Source organism: Alosa pseudoharengus, unplaced genomic scaffold (assembly GCF_046254945.1).
Source record: "Alosa pseudoharengus isolate Yale_2024_CS ecotype anadromous, Long Island Sound unplaced genomic scaffold, YU_APseudo_1.1 YU_APseudo_1.1_scf_18, whole genome shotgun sequence".
Lineage (NCBI taxonomy): Eukaryota > Metazoa > Chordata > Actinopteri > Clupeiformes > Clupeidae > Alosa > Alosa pseudoharengus.
This window is the reverse complement of record NW_027468650.1, coordinates 27,904,727-27,928,704: the sequence shown is the minus strand read 5'-3', so window position 1 is coordinate 27,928,704 and position 23,978 is coordinate 27,904,727. Positions and strand designations below refer to the sequence as shown.

The 23,978-nt window shown below is 41.2% G+C and overlaps 1 protein-coding gene across 1 annotated transcript in view; it reads right to left on the bottom strand.

Moving 5' to 3' along the window:
• lancl2 (LanC lantibiotic synthetase component C-like 2 (bacterial)) overlaps positions 1-6,260 on the bottom strand; it is a 47,755-nt gene extending 41,495 nt beyond the window's left edge. Inside the window, exon 1 of the mRNA XM_076291346.1 lies at positions 4,869-6,260. Coding sequence (XP_076147461.1) covers positions 4,869-5,036 — 168 coding nt within the window. The 5' untranslated portion in view covers positions 5,037-6,260. The remainder of the gene's footprint in view (positions 1-4,868) is intronic.
• Positions 6,261-23,978: the final 17,718 nt, after the last annotated feature.

The window sequence follows — 23,978 nt, the reverse complement described above, 5'->3', positions numbered from 1 at the left end:
ACAGATGGTCAGAAGGTTTCAAACGAGGTTCCATTGCATTAACAGCAAAACACTCTGTTTTCCATTCAACATGACTGCAATAGAACAGCAACTACTATACAATAACGTCTCCAGTGGTAGAGCAATCGCTGAATGTTTCTCACACAGTATCTGATGGACAGGGTGTAGCCCACACTACAGCCCCATGAGGTACTGCAATGCTGGGATAGACAGATGGGGAGGATGAGAGAACACACATGGAGGAGGGAAAGAGGGAGAGATGGAGAGAGGGAGGGAGGGAGAGATGGAGAGAGGGAGGGAGGGTGTGTGCGAGAGTTTGCACCAGCTGATTAAGCACATTTTACAGATGAAGAGAATGCCAGGTCACTCACCTAACAATGAATGTGTGTGTGTGTGTGTGTGTGTGTGTGTGTGTGTGTGTGTGTGTGTGTGTGAGATGGATTGCAAGAACTAGTGAAGCATAAATTAGACTGGAAGACCAGGTCAAACAATTATAATATTGCAGTGTGTGTGTGTGTGTGTGTGTGTGTGTGTGTGTGTGTGTGTGTGAGACCTGCTGCCACCTGCGTACACACACACACACACACACAGGCCTACTTGTCTCGAAACAATAGACAGAGAAAGGGAGGGAGAGTGTGTAAGAGAGTTTGCACCAGATTAAGCACATTTTACAGATGGAGAGGATGCCAGGTCACTCACCTAACAATGAGTGTGTGTGTGTGTGTGTGTATGTGTGTGTGCGAGCGAGCATGCATGTGTGTGCGCAGGTTGCAGCAGGACACACACACACACGTCCCAAAACAACACTTTCTCGAGTAAGAAGGTCTCATTATCAGCATAGGAGATATAAAAGGGTGCATTTCAAAGTGGAGACAGGCCAAAAAACCATATGGTAATCACAAAGGAGGTGAACAAATGAGCACTGGAGTTGCTGGAGACAAGCAGTCAGGCCTTAACAACCGAGAGTGCACGGGGCACCACTTCTGAAAGCCATAATAACGCTCCTCACAGGAAGAGCCCACGGCTGAGCTTTTTAATCATTCCCTTCTCCTCTCCCCGTCCTTGGGAACTTGTCAGCCCCGTAGCACCAACTCAAATTAAAGCGGGAAACTTCTCTCTGAAATCCTGCCTTAACAAGGCAAACTCCAGCATCACCATGACCTCGGTTTAAGCTTCCAGTCTGACAGAAGTGCCCAGCCTGGTGCGCACCTGAGTCGTGGCAAAGCTGATCCAAACATGGGCTCTGATTTAAAAAAAAGAGGCTGTTTGTCACAAAGCCTCTGAGCACACAGACAGGGATTAGGAGACATTTGCAAAGATCACCTGAAGGCTTAGCAGCGAATCACTAGCTCCTGGTGTCGCCCATTATTTGGTCTGCTGAACGTGTGGGGATGGCTAACACTTACAAGCGTGGCAACAGTCTTTTTTAATTCCCCTGTGACGACTGACACCGTGCTCACTTAGATCGAGATCAGATGTGGCACGAGCAACCGTTTCTGCACAGTCATCAGTCAAATCACGTAAAGCGGAGAAAGGTGATCCATCCTGCCTCTTCATTACTGAACACTGAGCATGCATTCATACTCTTGGTATAAGCAATTCAATCCCTCTCGCTCTGGGTCTGCTATATGGCATATCACATAATTAAAGGTGAATTAAATGTGAAATCCCGCAGGAGTGTTTGAAGTGTTTCGCCTTCCCTGTGCCGGAGCAGAGAAAATACCCGTAGTCTACCACCCTCGGTCTCATCTCTCATTCCCGCTTGCACGTCGGGCTAGACGGTAGGCTACATCTCAAGGCAGGACAGCCAGCATAAAGGGGACGAGTGCTTCAAGGAGATAACCACGCTCAGCTTTAGCATAACAATGAAGCTTAGGGGGGTGGGGCGCAGAAAGAGCAGCTTTAGGTTAGCAATGCCACACTGCAGTGATTCTACGGCTGGTGTTGAAATAAATGAGGTTGTATTCAGAAAAGCAGTCATTGACTGTGGAGACAGAGGAGGACAGGCTATTGTTGGAGTCAGCGAAGCGTGGGAGGATTTTAGCTGACTGCACATGTGTGAAGAAGAAAGCGGAGAACTTGTTAATAAACATTTTCTATGGACTGATGCCGAGTTAGACGAGAGCCAGAGCAGGACAGACCAGGAAAGACCAGGGACAGATTGGGCTACAATCTGGTCTGGTTTCTCTCACCTGATTATTGGTTTTCGAAATCTACAAATATCAAAATCAGTATGGGTCTTTATAATCTCATTGCGGTCTGGCTCACATGGTATGAAGACGTATTAATTAAGTCTGGCCGTTGCCACGTGGGTTTTTAAGGCAGTGTGCGGGCCATGTCTGGTTCTGTACTTTATCTGTCTTTCTCTAGAAATGTATAATAATGTCTCGTCTGTCCTTCACCCTACACTGGAGACTGAGGTGGAGCATCTCCTTGGGGTGGATGCTGCTGCTGATGCTCTGTGCTGCTTTTCTAGGCCAGTGTTTTTCAACCACTGTGCCGGGGCACACTAGTGTGCCGTGAGAGATCAAGTGTGCCGCAGAAAATTACCCAAATGTCACTCACTGGTCCAGAAAAGCAACTGTTGCATTAAAGAATGTATAACCACATGCTCTCATTGATTGTATGATTGCACTATTTGTGGTATGCAGGCATTGTACAACGGGGACCCCATATCCAGTATTCACAGAATCATCACATATCCAGTTCATAACAACAATTAAATTAGATATAGTCACCTACAAATGAAACAGAGGGCGCTTGTTTTATTGAGCAGGTCTTGCATAGAAGCCATAATAAGGCCATATCTGTGTATTATTTGAAATTTTAGGCTATGGTATGTTTATTTTTTCTTCACACAGGATGTTAGTGTGCCGTGGGACATTTTAAGTGTCAAAAGTGTGCCGTGGCACAAAAAAGGTTGAAAAACACTGTTCTAGGCCACAGTTGTAGCATCGGCCCCGAGTTACCCAGAGCTGCTGAGGACTGAGCAAATCCACCTGACATATGGGCAGAATCAAAAATAAACATGACATCACCGCATGCGGCTGACATTCCCTGGCAGGCTGAGCTGATTTTGCTGGTGTTATGAGTCACCAGTCAGAGCAAAAGTACATCTCCTTACAAAAGTACATTTCTTTTCTACTTTAAAAAAACAAAACAAATAAAAAACAAGAGCCATAGTGGATTTGAACGCCACTGACAAAAGTCAAATTCTAGGAGTCAAGTTAAAAAAGGGACCATTTTGCTTTTACTGCAACCCAGCAAGATTTAAACCATGCTAGCACTTGATCCTTAGCCTCTGGAAGACACTTTCTACAGCAACGACATCAAGAATAACCTCACATGAACCTTCTGTCTCTTTAACAAGTGTGGACCTGACCTCTGTCATTTTCCTGGCCCCACCATCAGGCTTCTGAATGGAGTTAGCTCAGCACAAAGACATGGCTGCCTGCAGGGGTTCCAGTGACAAGCAGCTTTACTGTATCAGCTGTTGTTGTTATGCACTTTTGAGTAGGCTACATCATCATCCACCCCAAAACCGGCTCCTCAAGTCCTGATCCTAACAGATGCCATCTAGTGATGCAATATCTCTTCTTTGTGACTTTCGGATGCAAACAGAACAATGCTATTAACCATACAGTATCTTATTCAGAGCTTTCCAGGGCCTGGCTAATAACATTACCAGCAATTCATTGAAATGCTGCTTGCTGGGAAACAGTCATTAGCGATGTAATTTCCTCTGCTCTGCAGAACTGTGGCCAATGTCTATTGCAGTCAGTGTATTACTACCTAATATGTTTAGCGGTTTTTAATTATATCAGTACAGTAAATTACATTTAGTGACATTGCAAATTTGAGACTCCAGTTCCAGCATAATCTATGCTGCTGTCAGTACTGTTTGTGGCCATAACAGGCCAGTTTCAAAGGCCAATAGTTGATTATGTGCTGCATTAAATTAAGTTTCTATATCCCACAGGAACCTGTGTGTAAAAAACACCTCAAAAGTTTTGCAATTTTGACAAACATTCCATTTTCTTTTCATTCAGGCCTTCCTGTAAAGTTATTAGCCTACCTTATGACTTGAGGATAGAGGATATAAGATACTGAACAATGCTAGCCATTCACAAGACACACACAGTCATAGACACCTCATTACAAGACCCGGATAGATCCCCAGAGAGGGAAACTCATTTAGAGCAACCCAATTACTTTCCAAGGGCAATGGGATGCACATCCTGAGAGGTCACTTCATTTCCAGGAGGCACGCAAGCGCCCATGAAAGGTTGGGCCTGTAAACATAACTGATATTAATGCTTTCAGACATGTAGATCAAATTCACCAAAATAAATAAGTAAATTAATATGGGAGCAAATCCCGTTGGTCGAGACAGCATGACGTGCCAATGCAAATGAGCCTAAGGATGATGCCAGCACTGACAGACAAGCTAAGCTAACAACTTTGAGACACGCCCACCACCAAACCACATCTAACTAACTATAACCAAAGTTCCTATAGTGTTAAGTGCTTAGATGCAGAACATCTGAAATGGGCTTGCAAGGGAGACACTTCAAAGTTAAAACATAAACATTGCACGTAAACTTTAACAAGACTTGCTTATCAAAGAATCTGTCAGGCAAGATTTGACTGGTGATATGATGCCACGTCTTACAAAATTAATTGAAGAGACTCAACGTGAGAAAGAAATACCGTTATGTAGTCCATGACACAAGTTTCTACTTCATAACTCTCTCCAATTCGAAGACTAGACAAGTTAATTGATAGCTAAAACCAGCTAGCTTCATAGATAGCATCTTGCAGTGGAATAATAAACTGGATAAAATGCCTTATAGTTGGCTGTGAATTACCTTTCCGTTGGCATCAAATGGTTCACTCCCATCACTGTCTTGTCCTGAGTTTGATGATGAGAAGACACCCTGGTCCCAGTCCGGGAATGGGTTCACAAAAGACCTCTCCTCCATCTCTGATTCAGATGTGGTGACCAGTTTTAATCTCTTTGACATGTTGTCTCCCATTTCCACGGAACGCCAGCAAGGCCAAACTGTACCACCACCAAGTTCCCGTACACAGCTTGTGCGTAAAACGCGTTTCTCATTCAATACAATCCAGTTTCGCTGTTGGGCTGAATTCAGCGCAGCTGATCAGTCAAATCTGGTCAATATTTGAGAGGCACTGGCAGTAAACGAGGGTTTGGTGTTCGAATAATTAAACAGTAGGCCTACATTTAAATTAATAACCATCAAAGTATATTCCACCTCACTCGACTACACAGAAAATTGTCAAATTTAAGGTTAGGCTATATAAAAAGAGCGATTAGATTTTTTTGAACCAACAAAATAATAGCATAAAATAGGTTTCTGTAGGTTCGTATAATCTGGCAAAACGTTGAACAGCATGTTCTGGTGTCCTTCTCAAAAAGTTATTTCTAAATAACTGACGACGTAAAATTCTGAAATGTTTCCAACTGAAGCCTCTGAAAATTGTAAAGTAGTTTCAGAACTCAAAAGTATTTCACAAACCTGCGCAAAATAGGCTTGTCCTCGCGAAAAGTGGAATTTATTGTCCAAGAGTAGCCTACTACAGCTACATAATGGACAGCGATAAATTCCAGCCCATTCACAAGCTATTCAATGACCGACTTGATGATGGATGTATAATATTCCTTCTACGTTGTGCAACTGTCAAAATGTCCTCAATTAAAGACTGAAAATATCCCTGGGTGCTGCAGGGTAATCCCAAAATAAGTCACAAAATCGGTGGAGGTTTCACAATACAAACACAGCCGCAAACTGGTGTCACCACTGTAAGACATAGCCTTCTTTGACCTGCCAAGACCAAAAAAATTCCTTTTGGCTGTCGCTGGAATCACCCCCCTCGACGCACAGCGACCCCCTCACAGTAACCATCCCAGGCAGCAGGGCATAATGAAGTCATGCATTCTTCGTAATAGCCTATGTGATATATAAAAAAAGACAATAGCCTAGTATATTGATCATAAATGCATTGCTCAAAGCTCGCTGTCCATTGTTTTCCGTTTAAAAGGGGATTCGTCCTATTATCATTTCCGGACTCCGACTTTCCCTTTCGCAGACGGTGAGAGGTGGTCTTTCCAATACCGTGCCGGGTGGACAGGGTAGCTTCGAAGCCACCACACCAACAGAAGGCAGATGTCTCTCGCCGATCTGGACCGAAATTGAGTGCTCGGCGCGGAAGAGACAGATGGCGTTTCTGCTGCTGATTTACTACACGCACTCGGATTATGGAGGAAATAAATCCATAAACCCTTCGCTTCTCGCCCTCCCTTAATTCTTGATTTTTGGATGGCACGTGATTTTTTTGCTGGACAGTGCTGATTGATTTCAATAAACGATACAGGTTGGGCTGATTGACATAGACTATATTCAACACATACATGGGGGGTGTAGTCTAGGCCAACTATAACCTAATGTCAGTGATATTTTTGCCAATCTATTTGTCTGCAAGATTAATTATTAGTCTACACTGCTGGCAACCTCATGACAAATGTTGAATAAACGCATTAGCAAAATATTCTTTAAACATTTTTTACTGGGCACCAGCCTTCCTGACCACACCCTCTTCAGTATATTTTTACTGCATACAGACATGTTTACCTAATTGCTTGCTATTTCCTCAGCTATGAGCAGAATTCACCCAACAACTTTGCAGTTAATTCATTGTGGTCTTTATATAGCAGCATGGCGAATTCCCAATTAATACACATACTGAGAGCTGAATTAGTTAAGGCAGGAAGACGTAATGCTTAGTGTCCACTGTCACATCCTTTAAGAAGCCTGCACAGTGGAAAAGGCATTAACACTCGCTGGAGTTGGTCTGGTTGAACTCAGAGATCATCTTGTGCCCGGAGCATTTGAGGAGGGTGTCTCTGTGAGGTCTGCCCTGCTCGGTGTCATGCATGCCAGAACTAGACCCCTGGCTCTATCCGGTTTCTTCTGTATTTTGTAGTGCTTTGTAGTAGGCCTACATGTAGGCTATTGGCGCCTGCTGTCCTGTTGGTTCTGTTGTTTTTCTTTTAATCTTTTCAGCTACATTCTTCATAGTGTGATGAGGTCCATGGAAAAGGGATATTTGTTTTATTGCAAAAGAAGATTTGAAAAATCTGTAAAAACAGGGGTTGAGGTGAAGTGAAAGTGACAGGTCATGGTGCTCGAGTGCAAACAGTTGTGTCTGAGTGATGATATCTCTGTCCTCCCTCGCAGGGCCTTTTAATTAGTAATGTGCGGAGGCAAACCCGAACAGGCTGAGAGACTGTGGACACGCTCACATGACTCTGAGAGCACTTAACCCTGCGCCTTGTAACTGGTTGGTTTCTCTCAGGTCAGTAGCATCTATTTTTATTTTTTTAAACAATTTAGAATAATGGCCGTCCTTAACATAGCGTATGAATATCATAGGCGTCATTGTGGTGGAATCACTTTTTCAGAGCCGAATTGTTTCCTTTTTTTAGCACTAAGAGACGCTTAATAGACACAGGGGTTTATGTTGTTTACTCACAACTTGTGCCACAGCTGAGCTTCTGGTGGGTAAGCATGAATGCATCACTGCTAATATCAGTCAGGTGTGGAGAAAAACAGTGTGTTGATGCATTAAATAGTGCAGCAGAAATACATGATATTCTTTACTCCTGTAACTTGGCACGGAGAAGAGTATTCTGTCGCATGGCATTAAACAAACAGTCTTTCTTAATGAATGGCCAAACATAACATTGGTATATAAAGATATAAGCATAAAGATTCTTTACTTTTATTGAAAAAAATCAAGCTTTGCTATTGGTGTCCCTCAAATTCTCATACTGCCTTAATTTCTCCTTAATTTACTGCAACAAACTCATAATGATCCCTGAGTCTACATGCACAAACCTACTTAATATTCCCCTAGGAAAGTGTCTAAACATGAAAGGCTTCTGTTTCATGGTGATATCCAAAACACAGGTATTAAACTTCTATGTTTTATGCTTCTTCTATGCTTCTAAGTTTTATTATTAACTAGATGTACCGCAGAGTGGTACAAAATATGACCGCCGCCCATTCCAGCACATTTTTTCCACAAAAATAAATCATGCTGAAAGGCCTATATGATTCTAACTGTCTCACTAAATTGCATTATCCACACTCAATTCTCACTGGTATCTGCTAGACAACAAGTACCCAAACATGATTAGTTCATAGATTTCACATGTAAAATTCATTTTATACAACCCCACCCCCATCTTGCCTGTTCATAATTCTGAGAAATTCTTGAATTGTGTGCATGTGTGTGTGTACACGTTTATGTTTAAGTGTGTGTGTGTGTGCGTGCTTTTGTGTTTGCCTGTGTATGTGTGTTTGTGCATGTGCATGCATGCGTACATATGTCTACTGTGTGAGTATGTGTCATACGTATGATTACTGTGAATGTATGTGTGTGCGTGTGTATCTGTTTATGCACATGTGTGCACATGGAATGGTTTAACATGACCCCTGGAGGCAAACATACGGAAAAAATTGGTCATCCTTGGCCCTACGGTTCTCAAGATATTCACAGAAATCTGTGTCTGCCCTACTCTCCTTTCAGGGGGTCCAGTACAGCGGGGGGGCTACAGATCAAAACGAAAAACGATGGTTCCATGCTATCCATGTGGGGTTACATGCCCACCAAGTTTCATGTACCCCGGTCTTTCAGTGTCCCGGGAATTCTTGTTGGTGTACGGTCACTAAATGTACACATAAATCATTTTATTGTAAGGCTCCCCATGAACGAAAGTTCACAAAACTTGGCATGCATTCGGAGGGTGTCATAATGATCCTACACTTTCAATTTCGTGCAGTTTTGACCATGTCAGCCAGAGATATTGTGATGAAAACACCTAATTTTTTGCTTTTTAATTTTTAACTAGGTGGCGCTATACATGAAATAAGTGGTAATGGGATGGGTTGACATGCCCCCTTAAGACCAACATACAAAAAAAAGGTGGACCTCCTAGGCCCTATGGTTCTCGAGATATTCACAGAAAACTGTCTCCGGCCACCTACAGGCCAGTTGGTGTATAGTAACATAAATTAATTTATTGTGTGGCCCCCCATGAACGGAATTCCACGAAACTTGGCGTGCATTCAGAGGGTGTCATAATGATCCTACACTTCCAATTTCGTGCAGTTTTGACTATGTTAGGTCACAGATACCTGCGATTACAACACCTCATTTTTACTTTTTTGTGTTTAACTAGGTGGCGCTATACATGAAATGAGTGGTTATGGAATGGGTTGACATGGCCCCTTAAGATCAACATACAAAAAAAATGGTCCTCCTAAACCTTACGGTTCTCGAGATATTCACAGAAAACTGTGTCTGCCCTACCCTCCTTTCGGGGGGTGCAGTCCAGCGGGGGGGCTACAGATCAAAACAAAAAAAGATGGTTCCATGCTATCCATATGGGGTTACATGCCCACCAAGTTTCGTCTACCCCGGTCTTTCAGTGTCCCGGGAATCCTTGACGGAAATTTGGACATGCGAAAAAAAAAAAAAAAAATCTGACTAAACCTATATGGTTTCGCTGCGCGGCGGTCATAATAACATGACTCCGCTGTCACATTCAAGTGTTAAACTATGGTATTCAGAAGACGGTATGAGTTGTTATTTGGGCATCTTTCAATGTAAATATTGAGTCACTTTTTGGCTTCTGCCTTTTGTGCACCACAACCTGTCCACAACCTTTATCTCGATATATATATATATATATATATATATATATATATATATATGTATATTGTTGAGATATAGAAACGCATAGACTGACATATATAAATGGCGGAGCACACCATACACCATACACACATGAAAATAAAGAATATAGAGTTCAAGCTTTTCTCAGTTCTTAGATACTAAGGTTCCTAAGCAATCTTATAATTGAGTACAGTAAGCCTAACATGATAATGTATGTGACATAACCCCAGACTCCATTACTAAAGAGCAATGGAAATCAATACATGTGCAAAGCTATTGACTATTCACAGCCAGCATACTGAGCTATAAAACTGTTGAGGAGTTTAAAAGGATTGCATGTCTGCAAGAGAAGCACTTGGCTAGTTCCACGCATGCAGGAGGGAGCGAGGAGAAGGAAAACAATAGAAGCACTTCATTACTGTCTGGCAGCTCAGTTTCAAAACTAATTCCAGCTGAAACTCACGGGGCACGCTGGCAACCCAGAGCAAATGATGTTAGCTCAGCGAGGGGTGTGTGTGGTCAGGGTGGGATAAGGGGGGGGGGGATATTGTTGGTAATCTGGAGAGGGAGAGTGTCATGTCAGATTGTCAGAATGTCAGCCTATCTGACATTGTCAATTGTCAAAATGTCAGATTTAGGGCTCAGATGTCAGGTTCGTCTCTCTGCCACACATGGCCACTCCAAAATAACACCACATATGCAAAATCCCCAGAGAAAGAGAGGGCAAGGTTAATGTGAGGGATATGGGAGGACAAGGTTAACATCAGCGTTATGACCATCACTTTTCCACTGCTCCTTTCTGCTCTCTGTATATTATCACAATGCAATATCACAGTGCTACAATTATACACTGTTGTAACCACTTATAGACTGTACCACTGGGTCCACTTCATCACGGTCATTGCTAGACTGGGTCAATCCATGATGAACATGGCCTTGTCATAAAATCACAATTAAACCTACATCTTATAATGACAGTTTATATGACCACTTTCAGTGATGTTATGATATCAGATTCAGACAATGGCATGGCAAGATATAATGGGTGGGGGGTGAGGTTGTGGGCCTACTTTGCTCCCCAGTATTGAAGGGCACCAGATGGTTCTCCATGAAGCCATGCCCTGTGGAATCAGTTAATCTGAATTACACACTGAAATGAAAACAAAAGTATTTAGATTATTCAACTTTATTGTCATTTAGGAGAGTACAGGCAGAGAGCCAATGAAATGCAGTTGACATCCAACCAGAAGTGCAAAGAAGCATTAAGTAGCCTATAAAAGTGCAGGTTGAGTACATATTCTGTGCAGTTATGTAGACAATAGAGATTAATTATGTACAGTGTATAGTTGGATAAATACAGGTTTTCCAGATGATATGTCAGTGACAGATAAGGAGTATAGAGGGTTATGTACAAAGAGTATAAATAGACATTCTATATAACTAATGTATAGTAATATATATATACTGTATATTGCACAGGTTTATGGGCGAGTTATGGAATATAAAAAAATAAATCATGTGTAGTATTGTTGGGTGTTAGCAGTGCAAGGGCATTGATGAAACAGTGCAGGAGTAAATGTAAACAGGTAAACAGTGCAGTGCAGTCAATGTAAACAGGTAAACAGTGCAGAAGTAAAAAGCAAACAGGTAAACAAGTGAACAGCTAAAGTGCAAATGCTAGACGGAGGTGTAGTTTTGTTCAGCAGTGTTACAGCCTCTGGAAAGAAGCTGTACCTGAGCGCAGGCTCCTGTCGCCTGCCAGATGGGAGTAGGCTGAAAATACCATGGTTTGGGTGGGTGGCATCCTCATACCACCAGGAAAGGGGCCATGTTGCCGCTTAAACATACATAGAATAGAATGTATCCTGAGTAAGGAGGTTACAGCATTGGCAATGTGATTATAATACCCATTTTTATTATTTTATGAGAGAGAGATTATTTTGAGAAAAGGGGAAGTGATTATTTTACCAAAAACCTACAGAGCTTATTTATGAAATTGCAGGATTAGGGGACTGACATTTTCACTGACTGAACACAGAAAAGAAAAGTAAAATAATGTACTGGATCATTCCGATAACAATTGATTTAGCCTACTAATAATAAATTATATGTGTGATAATAACTGATGTGCATGACGTTATCGATTTGAGTTAAAAGATGTCAGGGAAAAAAGGTTAAGGTTTGATATTCCCGCACACAGAGATACAATTCGTTCAGAAAACAATTGACATGCTGTTCACAGATTGGCATTGACTGCAGATGGGTCTAAATCTCCTGCTTAAATAGCTTCAAGTCCTTGAATTCTTCCTGCTGTGGTCATAGTAATACATATGACAGGCTTTTCCTTTACAGCAATTACAGCAGTTCAATCCCTTATTCAATCCCTATTGTCCCCATCGGGAAGATAACATCATTTAGCTATCCCAATATATTAAGCAAACAATGAAGCCTTTTATTTAGACAATCAAACACTAAAGAAAGCTAAATGACCTTAATAAATCAAGATATGGTCAAAATGGGATGAAGAGGGAATATAAAATGACTGCTGTGGAGGTCAAGCTGCACTCCTCTTTATCTAGCCCCTCTCATGTGCAAAATGTGCTGGGTCTCGTCTTCGCCAGTATAAGGGCAAAGAACCGCCAAACGTGGCTGCCCTTAAATCATTATCACACTGAAAGCCAAAATAACTCCCTTGCCCGAGAGTAATCATAATCATATTCTGCCTCGCTGCTCCATCAATGAGATTATATCTCATCATCACTCAAAAGGGCCTGTTATTTTGGAGTAATCTGTGTGACCCATGCAGCCAAAGGCTTTTCTTTCTTTTTTTTTGTGTGTGTGTGTGGGGGGGGGGGGGGGGGGGATGACAAAGTCATTGGGCAGAGTGAAGCAGGGTTGTGAAATTAGTAATGCTGGTGTGTGTGTGTGTATGTGTGTGTGTGTGTAAGTGAGAGTGAGAAAGAAAGAGAGAGAGAGAGGGGGGTCTCACCCTTGATGACGGCATCTGCGCGTGTAAATCTGTGCCGCTTTGGGTGACTAGTACTGACATCTCCCTAGAATCTGAGCTCATCACCCAATTAAACGATGGTCTGAGGCAACACTTAGGGGCTGCAAGTCAGAACCCTCATGGGGGGCAGCTAACTAACCCTCTACAATAAATGTCACATATTTTACCCCTTTTATCACAATTTTAAATAGTTTCTTGAGGTCTTACTAAAACATCTGTCATATACTTCAGTGAAAATACCAAATCGAAGAAGCATGACCACACTGTTTTTAATCCTTTAATTGTTGTTGCTGATTTGAAGGGTTCTGGTTTTAAGGGTTAATTAACTGTTCAAGGCGGCACTTGTGTGCCTGTTCTTTCAGCAACACGAGCATATCTCTCGATCGCTTTGCTTCGACATTTTGGTAACAAGTCCCAAGCTTTGCGGGATCAAAGCAAACCTTTGCACTTTTCTTCTTCAGTCATGACTAAAGACTTGATCCAGACAGGTAAAATTAAGGTGGCTTTATTCAACAAGCTCAGCTTGTTTGAGAGAACGGCTTAGGCCATGTCCACTCGACGACCATTTTCGTGAAAAGTTTTTTTTATCGTTTTGGCCTTGCTTCCACACGGCGTTGGTGACCAGAAACTATCATTTTTAAAAACGGGTTCCAAGGTGGGTACTTTTGAAAATCTTGTTTTCCTCGTGCCGTGTGACCATCCAAAACGGCATTTTAGTGACAACATAGGCCCACCCCTAACCTCTGACTCTTCAACCCAGCTGCCCTCGACACTCATTATAGTATTGCCTAGCAATACTACTTTTACATGACATTACCTACGATTACACTCAGTAAACACAAACTGGTGCTGCGCAGCGCCAATAGCTTATCATGCCTTGGTGACCAGTGTTTTATGTCTTTTCTCGATGCATTAGCCACTGTCAGTGACTGACACGAGTCAAAAGTTATTAGGGAAGTGCTGTTTAAGTTTAAATGAATTTGTGCATAGAGCTGGTGTCATTCATTTCTTTCACATGTCTTACAACATAAATAAATGCATTCATAGTCTATTGTAGTCAGAAATGAGTCTAAAGTGTTAAGCCTACAGACAGTAAATTTGGCGACGGAATAGCCTAGAACTTGGGTTCTATAGCGTTTAGTATGCACTTGCAGTGATACCCAGATACATAAAAACACTTTCACAACATGAAACATGAACATGACATTCATGTCAATGAACATGACAAGAAAGCATGGGGATGGCATAAATACACACATACACACACACACACACACACACACACACACACACACGCACAGAAGGACCTAATTTGGAATGGCCTTATAACATTCAACATCTCATTCTGACTGCTAGTTAAACATGCAGTTCATGATTCTAATCCAACATACATCGTCAAATTCAGTGAAAATTCCCCTGGTCTGTCCAGTTACACACAGTTCTGGCTGACTGACTGTTGAGCTCAAATATCAACCTTTCGGCAGAATTGCAGACCACTTTAATCAACGGTGACTAAATGTCTGATGGTTATTATGGGAGGAAATCCCAAACATTCTTATGAATGCTGCCATTCAAAGGTTTGGGGTCACTAAGAAATCTCCATTTATATGTTATAGTTATTGTTAGTTAGGCTATTCAGTAGGCTATTGATTGAATTGACATTAATGTTTATTATTGCTATTCTCCTTAATGTAGTCTTACCAACATTTTAAATAGTTCACTGTTAATTTGAACTATTGTGTTGTTTTTTATTTGTATGTCGCTTTGGACAAAAATGTCTGGCAAATTCCATAACCATAACCGTATTAAAAGACACACGCACATGCAGGCGCACACATGCTAGCACATGCACGCACATGCACATGCACACGCACACACACACACACACACACACACATACACAGGCACACACACACGCACATGCACACACACACACACACACACACACACACACACACACATAAAGACACACGCACACACACATATGCACACACATACGTACGCACACACACACACACACACACACACACGCACACACAGGCACATTAACACACACAAACACACAGGCACATAAACACGCGCACACGCACGCACGCACGCACGCACGCACGCACGCACACACACACACACACACACACACACACACACACACACACACACACTCATTTACATACACAAAAGTTGCAAGAGTAGACAATGGAATAGGAGATGGAGACAAATTGACAAGAGTGATTTATTTTTGCGGAGAGAATGTGCAGGACTGAGGTCATATTTTGTACCCTTTTCATTTTTCATATTATATACTATTTATATTTAACTATTTGTTCATATTCTATAAGTTGCCTTGAACAAAAGCCTCTGTAAAATACTAGAACTATAACTATAACCAAATCTATTTTAGCGTATAGCGCTCTAGAATATATTTTATAATATATTTGCTATAACTATATAGGCTACAAAAGTGACTACTACAGTAAGTAGTACAGTAAGTCAAAATAGACAAAAGGATAGCCTATGCAAGCAGTTTCAAGACATGGAGGTGGACGCTTTTGAAGTTCGCCTCAGCAACGATCAGCGACAGTGTGCTCTAGCACTGCTGGGCAGCGGGGATAGTCCGCTGGGGAAGCTGTGCGCTGCGGCATCTGGCCGCCACGGTATCCCTACGGAGGATGGCACTCCTGCTGTATGGACGGTGGCCTGCAGCCAAAGGTATTTGGAACACAAAACTGTAATCGCACCAGGGTAAAGGACAGTTTTTTTTTTTATTATCATTATACATGCAAAACTCTCTGTTAAACACAGAGCCATAGCTGCAGTGGAGCCATTGGAGTTGCTAAGTTGCATTGCAGACATTTTACATCTTTATGGTTCAGTATGGGAGATTCCAGAGCCATATAAAGGTATACTGAACCATGAAGATGTAAAATGTCTGCAATGCAACTTTATATGGCTCTGGGAGATTCTATCAGTGGATTTAAATCATTACAATTGGAGTTCTAGAATGCACCTGTTGGAATCTTACGAACATTCTGTGCAAAGTAGAATACTGAGGTAGAACACTCAATCAGTCACTCAATCAGTTTGACAGAGATAACCCTGAGAGAGAGCTTTCTGCTGGCAATTTGACACAAATTCATCAATTCACCTGTTTTGATAATTATTTGCTATTGTTAATCCTGTGTTTCATCAACTACTACTGCTAAAGGACAAAGGAGGAGTTTATTTTTGGCACCTTTAGATCAAATTGAGGCCAATTTCAGTTGCTGAAAGATGGAGGTGAGGGGAGAGCATGGTTGCTTGATGCAAGCCATGAGAGTCTGTTTAGCCACCATTTGAGACCGGATCAGACAAAGGAGAACAAGACAGAGGACCAAAAACTATAGGATCTGTCGAAACTTGGCTATGGCCAAGATCGATTCGGAGAAAGGGAGAAAAGGGAAGAAGTCACTGAATTCTGGGCTGAACACCAGGGTGAATAAGCCAAACCACGCGGCTAAAGTTGCACCTGCTAATGTGGACACCACTCAGGGAAGGAGGCAGGAGGAAGATGGAGCTCCTGGAAAACCTCAGGACAGAATGAAGGCTTCTCTGCAGGCTTTTCAGGAGCGGCACAAGCCACACTGGGTGCTCCAGAGAAAATGTAGAGAAAAAAACCTGGATTAAACAAACAGGGAGGACTCTCAGGCCAGAGAGGATCTCCAGCCTGGAGAACCAGTTAGTGAGATGGTGGACATGGAAGACACTGAGGCTGGGGAGGATCTTCAGCCTGGTGAAACAGCAAGTAAGACTGCAAATAGCTCATAGACCTAAGATAATTCATGCCCATAGTTGTCTTTTTATGGAAATATCAGACTATAAACTGCTAAGTCATGCCCACAGTTAACCTTTTTCCAAACCTTTTCTAAAAGGCTGGATTGTGGCTAATGGTGAGATGTGGCAGAAAATGGCCATAGATGGTTCTGTTGTCTGCAACATCATGAACTGTAAGTAAAGGTTTTTAGGTATTTTGAGTAGAGACAATTTAAAGTTGCTACAATTTCAGGGGGCGTTTCCCATGCTCAGATTAAGCCTAAACCTATGCCTATTTTCAATGGATATCTTCATTGCAATGGACTATGTTCATTCCATCTTGTCTTTTGATCGTACAGCACTTTAATAAACTGCTGCTTTTAAATGTGATTTACATACAGTAAATTGAAATTAACAGTGACATTGACAAAAATAGGTGAATGTTGAATTGCGTTGCCTGTTTGGCTAGTGTGTTATTCTTATTGTCACAGCTGACCCGGGTAACGATGACCAATCGTCTAATATCTCAGCTGTCCAATGACTGATTTTATTTCTGAAATCTTCCCCGTAATGCTGACAACATAAGCTTCAAATGACTTAAGTGTGTTATTGTCACAGCTGATCTCCAGCTACCCTGTCCCAGCTGAAGGGTCCCTTGAGACTCAGGCTGTTGGAGATGATCTTCAGCCTGATGAACCAGCAAGTAAGACCGCAAATAGCATAGACTTCAGACTGCTGATTTATGCCCAGTTGACTTTGTATGGGCATAGAGTAGGCGTTAAACTGCTAATTCGTGCCCACAGTTGACCAAACCTTCTAGGGTGTGTGTGTGTGTGTGTGTGTGTGTGTGTGTGAGCGAGAGAGAGTCTGTGTGTATGTTTATGAGAGTGTCATAGGTGAGGTTTGTAGTGCCTTGCCCTGCAGCTGAACCCTGCAAGTGATTGGTTGAATGATCAACGTAACGTTTTCAAGCACAACACACACACAACAGACACTCTCAGACCCAAACTAGGAGCCTATCACCTTGCTTACTTACTTATTAACACTCAATGATGTTTTTTGAATTTTTAAGACTATTTAAAGACTATATACCTTATACTATATACCTTATAGACCTTGTATACGCATGACTGTGTGGCTATACACAACACCAACACCATCATCAAGTTTGCAAATGACACCACTGTAATCGGTTTAATCACAAACAATGACGAAACAGCCTACAGAAACAAAATCAACTTATGAATTGGTGTAAAGAAAACAACTTGTCTCTGAATGTGTCCAAGACGAAGGAATTGATAGTTAACTTCAGGCGGAAAGAACAACAGTTTGAAGCCATTAACATCAGTGGTGAGACAGTGGAGAGGGTGAGAGACTTTAAGTTCCTGGGCGTTACCATCTCAGAAGACCTCACCTGGGACAGACACTCAGCACACTGTAAAAAAAGGCCAACAACATCTGTACCACCTCAGACGATTGAGAAAGTTTGGTATGCGACCCAAGATCCTTACTTATTAACACTCAATGATGTTTTTTGAATTTTTAAGACTATTTAAAGACTATTATGTCCCAGAATTATTAGCTAAGTCAATACATTTGTTCTCTGAACTTGAAAAGCTGGCGAGCAAATCAGAGTTTGTGATGAAGGAAACTTAAGGATTCTTTCAACTGCTGATAATTGAATAAAGCTGCAACTCCTCAGACTATCGCCCGTCTGTCTGTTGCGCACAACTTGCCGCAACAGAAGTGAAAGGGGGTTGCCCCGAAGGTCTTTATCACTTATAATGACCTGACTACAAACTGAAGCAGAAATGGTTAACATATTTCTCAGTAACTTTACAAAACCCCATGTTTTTACTTTTTACCTCCTCCTCAGCGCTTGACATGGAAGAAAGTGGCTAGTGCCAATATGTTGGGGATGGATGACCTCTAGTTAAAGATGACATGAGAAAGTGGATTAGCACTACAGTCGGCGTGTGTCTTAATAACTCATCATGTTTGAGTTGTATATTTTCTCTACTTGTGCTATACGTGAAATTTAACCAGTCTGTCTGTTAGCTGACTGACCTTGCCAGGGTTGCTATATAAAAATCGGCCATTAGGGATGGTTTGTTTCTATATTTGGCAACCCTTCACCAAAGCCACTGTGAAGGTAAAGGTTGAACGCAAATATTCCTGACAGTACAACATCAAACCCATGTAGAGGTGGAGATTAAAAAGGACACCACGTTGCAATAACACGCAGTAACGCTCGGTCACAGAGTGACTTGCTGAGATTTGCTCTGCCACGCTGGGCAGTGCCACGCTATGCCCTGCTGTGCCAGGCTGTGCTGCATTGTGCCCCGCTGCGTGAGGAGAATTGAGCCTGAACACTCTCACAGTGCCAGGAGCGCCCGGCCCTCCCACCAGTACCAATATGACCCTAGCAACACAAAGGACAAGGAGGAGTTTCAATTCTATTTCAATTCTTATCTTAGTCATTACTGTTGTTGATGGAGGGTTGATGAATAGCTCGATGAATACATCTGATGAATAGTGCTTGAGTTGATTAAAAATGTAGGGCAAATGTACAGTTTTCAATTAAAGTAATATAAGCATTTATATTGGCACACTGTTTTCTAAATGACGTTGAGGGCCTAGGTGAAGCAATCACACATGTGCATTCAGTTGGTCTGCCACACATACTCTTGCTGTTTTACAAAAATTGCCATATTTTCCCATTTAAAAATGAAATACTTCACTTCCCCTTTCAAAATCTCTTGTTCGCTTGATGTGGATTAAGCTATTCTCTGTGTCTTTTTGTTATTTTAAGCATGAGTTCTTTTGAGGAAAGCCGTGATCGTGCATGTATCTCAAATTACTTACACCTGGCTAGTGGCCTGACCTAGTCACATCTACTCATCCTGGCTTGGCTTTAATGAAACGAGTTGAGCTGGGGGACGCACAGGCAACACCAGGTCAGGTCTTTGCACCAGGTCAGCTTTCTGATTTCATCTTTGATTTCTTAATTATGCTTTTGGGAAATAGCCCTCAGCAGGCAAAATACAAGGTGAGCAAAACAAGAGAAAAAAAACACACAGAATGACCAGTATGGGTGGCCAAGAGGCTCAACCAGGCAAAGACATGACCATTTCATATTCAGGGCTTGAAGCAAACATTAAAAACAAAATACAGCGCAAAGGCCTCCACATGAAGGCTCACTATTAAATAATTAGCTGTGAAATGATGCCAACATCTGTTACAAAAATATGGGAAGCCATTATAAAAAGCTCCATTGTTGTTCCATTTGATATAAAACTGTGTACCGTTTACATTTGTTTGCATTTTTATGATGCTGCAGCTGTAGAGCTAATTGCTTGTCTAATGTGGTGAGTCGTTATACGAAGATTCCAGACACATGCAATGCAATAATCAGAGAGAGAAACAAACTCCTGAAATGAAGCACAGAAAGATCCTCAGCAAATGTCTCTATGAAAAAGACCCAAACTGAGCTTTCTGTCAAGCCCTGATTGAGTGCTAAACGATGTTACTTCAGTGAACTTAATTCAGCATAAAGTATGACATTAACATTCTTTTTCAACTGGTTGCTGCTAAATATCCCAAGGAATGATTATCTTTAGACTTTCAAAGCAGAACATTTAGAAAGAAAGGGGTAACAGATTTTTTTGTTTTTGCACACACTGTCTCGAGGGTTGAAATGTTCCTTTATTAGTAGGGGGGCCTATATGTCTAATTTGGGGGCTTGTGGGATTCGCATGTAAATTTTTGGAGAGTATTATATCTTTGTTCTAGGGGTTCTTAAGAGTAAAAAAAAACATGTCTCCATTTTTTTGAAGGTTTTGAAGGACCCAAATCAAATGTCAAATTCAGAAAAGGTCAAATTTGGTGTTTTGTCCATAAACCTCACATTGCTGGTATTATAGCATAGAGTTTGGTGCCAAAAAGCAAAGATATTCTACAAGGTAGTGTGCAAAAGTGGGCCACATAAACAATACAACATAAAACATTTTTAGGCTCATGATTGATCTCTTTAACAAGAAATTGTGCCTAAAATTCTCAATACTATCAATTCATGCCTATTAGTGTGCTGGGGTGTAGGCCTAGCCTGCTCTGTCAGTTCTTGTCTACACCCAGAGCACAAAGTGCAGAAATCTCTGTTAAATGAAGTTTAATAGACTTTTACATAGTACCAGCTAAAGTCTGTAAGGCCTTCCGTAGCCTATGTAAGTGTGAAGAAAAGAAAGGGTAAAGGATCAGATAGACAAACAGACAGGTTGTGTGTGTGTGTGTGTGTGTGTGTGTGTGTGTAAAAGAGAGAAAGAGAAAGAGAGACACTACAAGCATGGACGGATTATGAACTTTCAGGCCCCTGGGCCCAGATGTATTAAGGGCCCCCCACTAATTGTTGCGGGGGACATTGTTTTTAATTTATTTGATGTGATTTCCTGTATTCTGGTGCATTTTGGGGATGGCCAATACTTTAATTCAATCAGATTCATAGCCTATGTGTTGATATGATGTGTTGATATTGAGGCAATGATTCCATGCAATGGCTTGGGCCCCCTGACTACTTGGGCCCCTGGCTTGGGCCCGGTAGGCCCGTGCAGTAATCCATCCCTGACTTCCAGTGACAGTTGGCTGATGATAGCTGGCAGTGATAGAATTTAGAATATCGAATAACCTGAAGCACATAGTGCTCTGTTCTTCATGGTTGGTGATATTAGTGACCTTCTAGCCTTCTACATTTGAGCAAGCACATTTTCATAGTTCATGGTGGCACAGTCTAGTTAGGTTATATTCTGAGGTGTGTCTTTCTGTTAGTCAGGTATGGGCTATGTATCCAGTGGCAGATATGTGTGGACTGGTGAATGACCCATCACTAGAGACATATGCCAAATTTCTTGTTTTTGTCCATGAGAGAGTTTGGAGATGGGGGTCACAGATCAGCCAACAATAACATTGTTACAGTGCAGTTATTTTACAACAGAACAAAGCAGTTTGGCACAGGAACTGCTACAAATCCACCTGTAACAGTGAGCAGCATGCTAAGATTCGCTACTAGAAATCATGTGAGGCAGGCAGGACTCAGTGTCTTCAGAAAAGACATGGTAGACCATCTTCTGAACCTGCAGTAACACCTGCAACTGCATCAAGTCCTTCTAGAGGGACTTTGTACACTTGTTCAGCAGCAGCTGCTGCCAGCATAGATAAGTGCTTCTTCTGTCAGAAGCAGACAAAAGAGCGTCTTCATGAGGTGTCCTCTTTCAATGCAGGCAACCAACAAAGAAGTATAAGTAATATTTTGAAGTCAATGACTTTTAACAGGTAGCCAGTGTAAAAATGCTAGTATTGGGGAAATATTCAAAATGCAGCTGCTAACACACACAAAAAATATGAACATATTTCCCCAATACTAGCATTTTTACAGCTGCAAGCTGCAAGCTCTTTAGACAGGTATTATTACAGCCAGCATAATAGCATTACAATAGCATTACAATAGTCTATCCTTGAGATGACAAAACATTAATTTCTCGGCATCTGGTAAGGATAAGGACTTCCTTATCTTTGAAATGTTCCTTAAATGGTAAAATTAAGTTTTGGTGATCTGTTTTATGTGATTACTTAGTGCTAGGTCCTGGTCAATTATAAATCCTAGTTTTTTAACACTTGTGGATGAGGTCAGTGGAAGATCACTATATGTAGCCTGTGATGTGGATAGGATATCCCTCATCTTTTTAGAACCTAAAACCATGCCTTCTGTTTTATCTGAGTTCAAAAGCAGGAATTATTCATCATTATATCTCTTATACATGTGTCAAGTTTGGCTAACGAGGTTAATTCATCAGGTTTTAGGTATAGTTATGTATCATCTGCTAAACAACAGGGGCCCCAGTACTGAGCCTTAAGGCACTCCATATTTTACCATAATCTGGGTAGATGGTTTATTATGGACCTGTACAAATTGTTGACGGTTAGGAAGGTATGAACCAAGCGAGTGCTGAGTCTTTGATGCCTATCAAATTTTCAAGCCTAAGTAGTATGTCATGGTCTATGGTGTGAAAGGCAGCGCTGAGGTCCAGGAGGACCAGTATCGATACAAGGCTAGGTTTATATATATATATATATATATATATATATATATATAGATAGATAGATACATAGATAGATAGATAGATAGATAGATAGATAGATACATAGATAGATAGATAGATAGATACATACATACATACATACATACATACATACATACATACATACATACATACATATACATACATACATACATGTATACATACATACATACATACATACATACATACATACATACATACATACATTATTGATCCCTAGGGGAAATTCAAGAAATTTTGAGGGAGGGCTTAATAATAGATGTCTTAAAGCAGTGTTTCTCAAACTTTTTCAGACCAAGGACCACTTAACTAATAAAAAGAAACTCACAGACCACTTAGCTAATGATTAGACCTACTTCAACAGAACACAATAGGCCTAGGCCCTACTCACTGAACCACCACCTTGCTTATTGTCTTTGCACCTTGCTTATTGTGTCAGAAGATTAATATGATTTAAACTGGCATATCTTACATAGGCAGTGTTGCAGAACTGTTTAGATTTACATACAAGTTGGTTCAATATGGCAAACAACTCATCTATATTATATTTTACCACGTCTGCCCGCGGACCACTTGGGATAGCTTGCGGACCACCAGTGGTCCCCGGACCACACTTTGAGAAACACTGTCTTAAAGGACTGCGGTACATGCCCTGATAGAATTATTTATAATCTAGAGCAAAACATTATCCAGGAAGGGGAGAGCAGTCTTAAGAAGGTGAGTAGGAATAGGGTTTAGTAGACTATTTGTAGATTTTGATGAGCAAATTGTGGAGGTGAGATCTAATATGTTGTGTATATGTAAATTAATTAAATGTTGTTTGAGGTCTCATCTGTGATTCAGTGATTTTGCTATCTTTCAGCAATGGAGTATGTGTAGGCTATTTGGTGAAACTGATTGGTTATTGATCTTATCCCTAATTGTTTGACATACAATCATAATACTGACATACAATCATACTGTTGAAAATAAGAAAATAACTGTTTTGTGAACTTTATTCAACATAGCCAGTAATTTAGGCGAAATTTATGGTGTTAATTATAGTGTAATATACAATTTCACAAAAATAGGGTTAAAACAGGTTAAAAAAGAATGGAGACATAATTTTTCTCCATGTTCAATGACCTCTAAAGACAGTCCAACCACTCTCCAAAAATTAACATTTCAATCCCACATAAACCACATAGGCCCCCTGACTATATGGTAAGATTTTAATGAAATGCATGAGTGAGACTTTCTGTAGAGCAGGAACAAATATGATCTTTATGGATTATCTCATTAAAAGATCA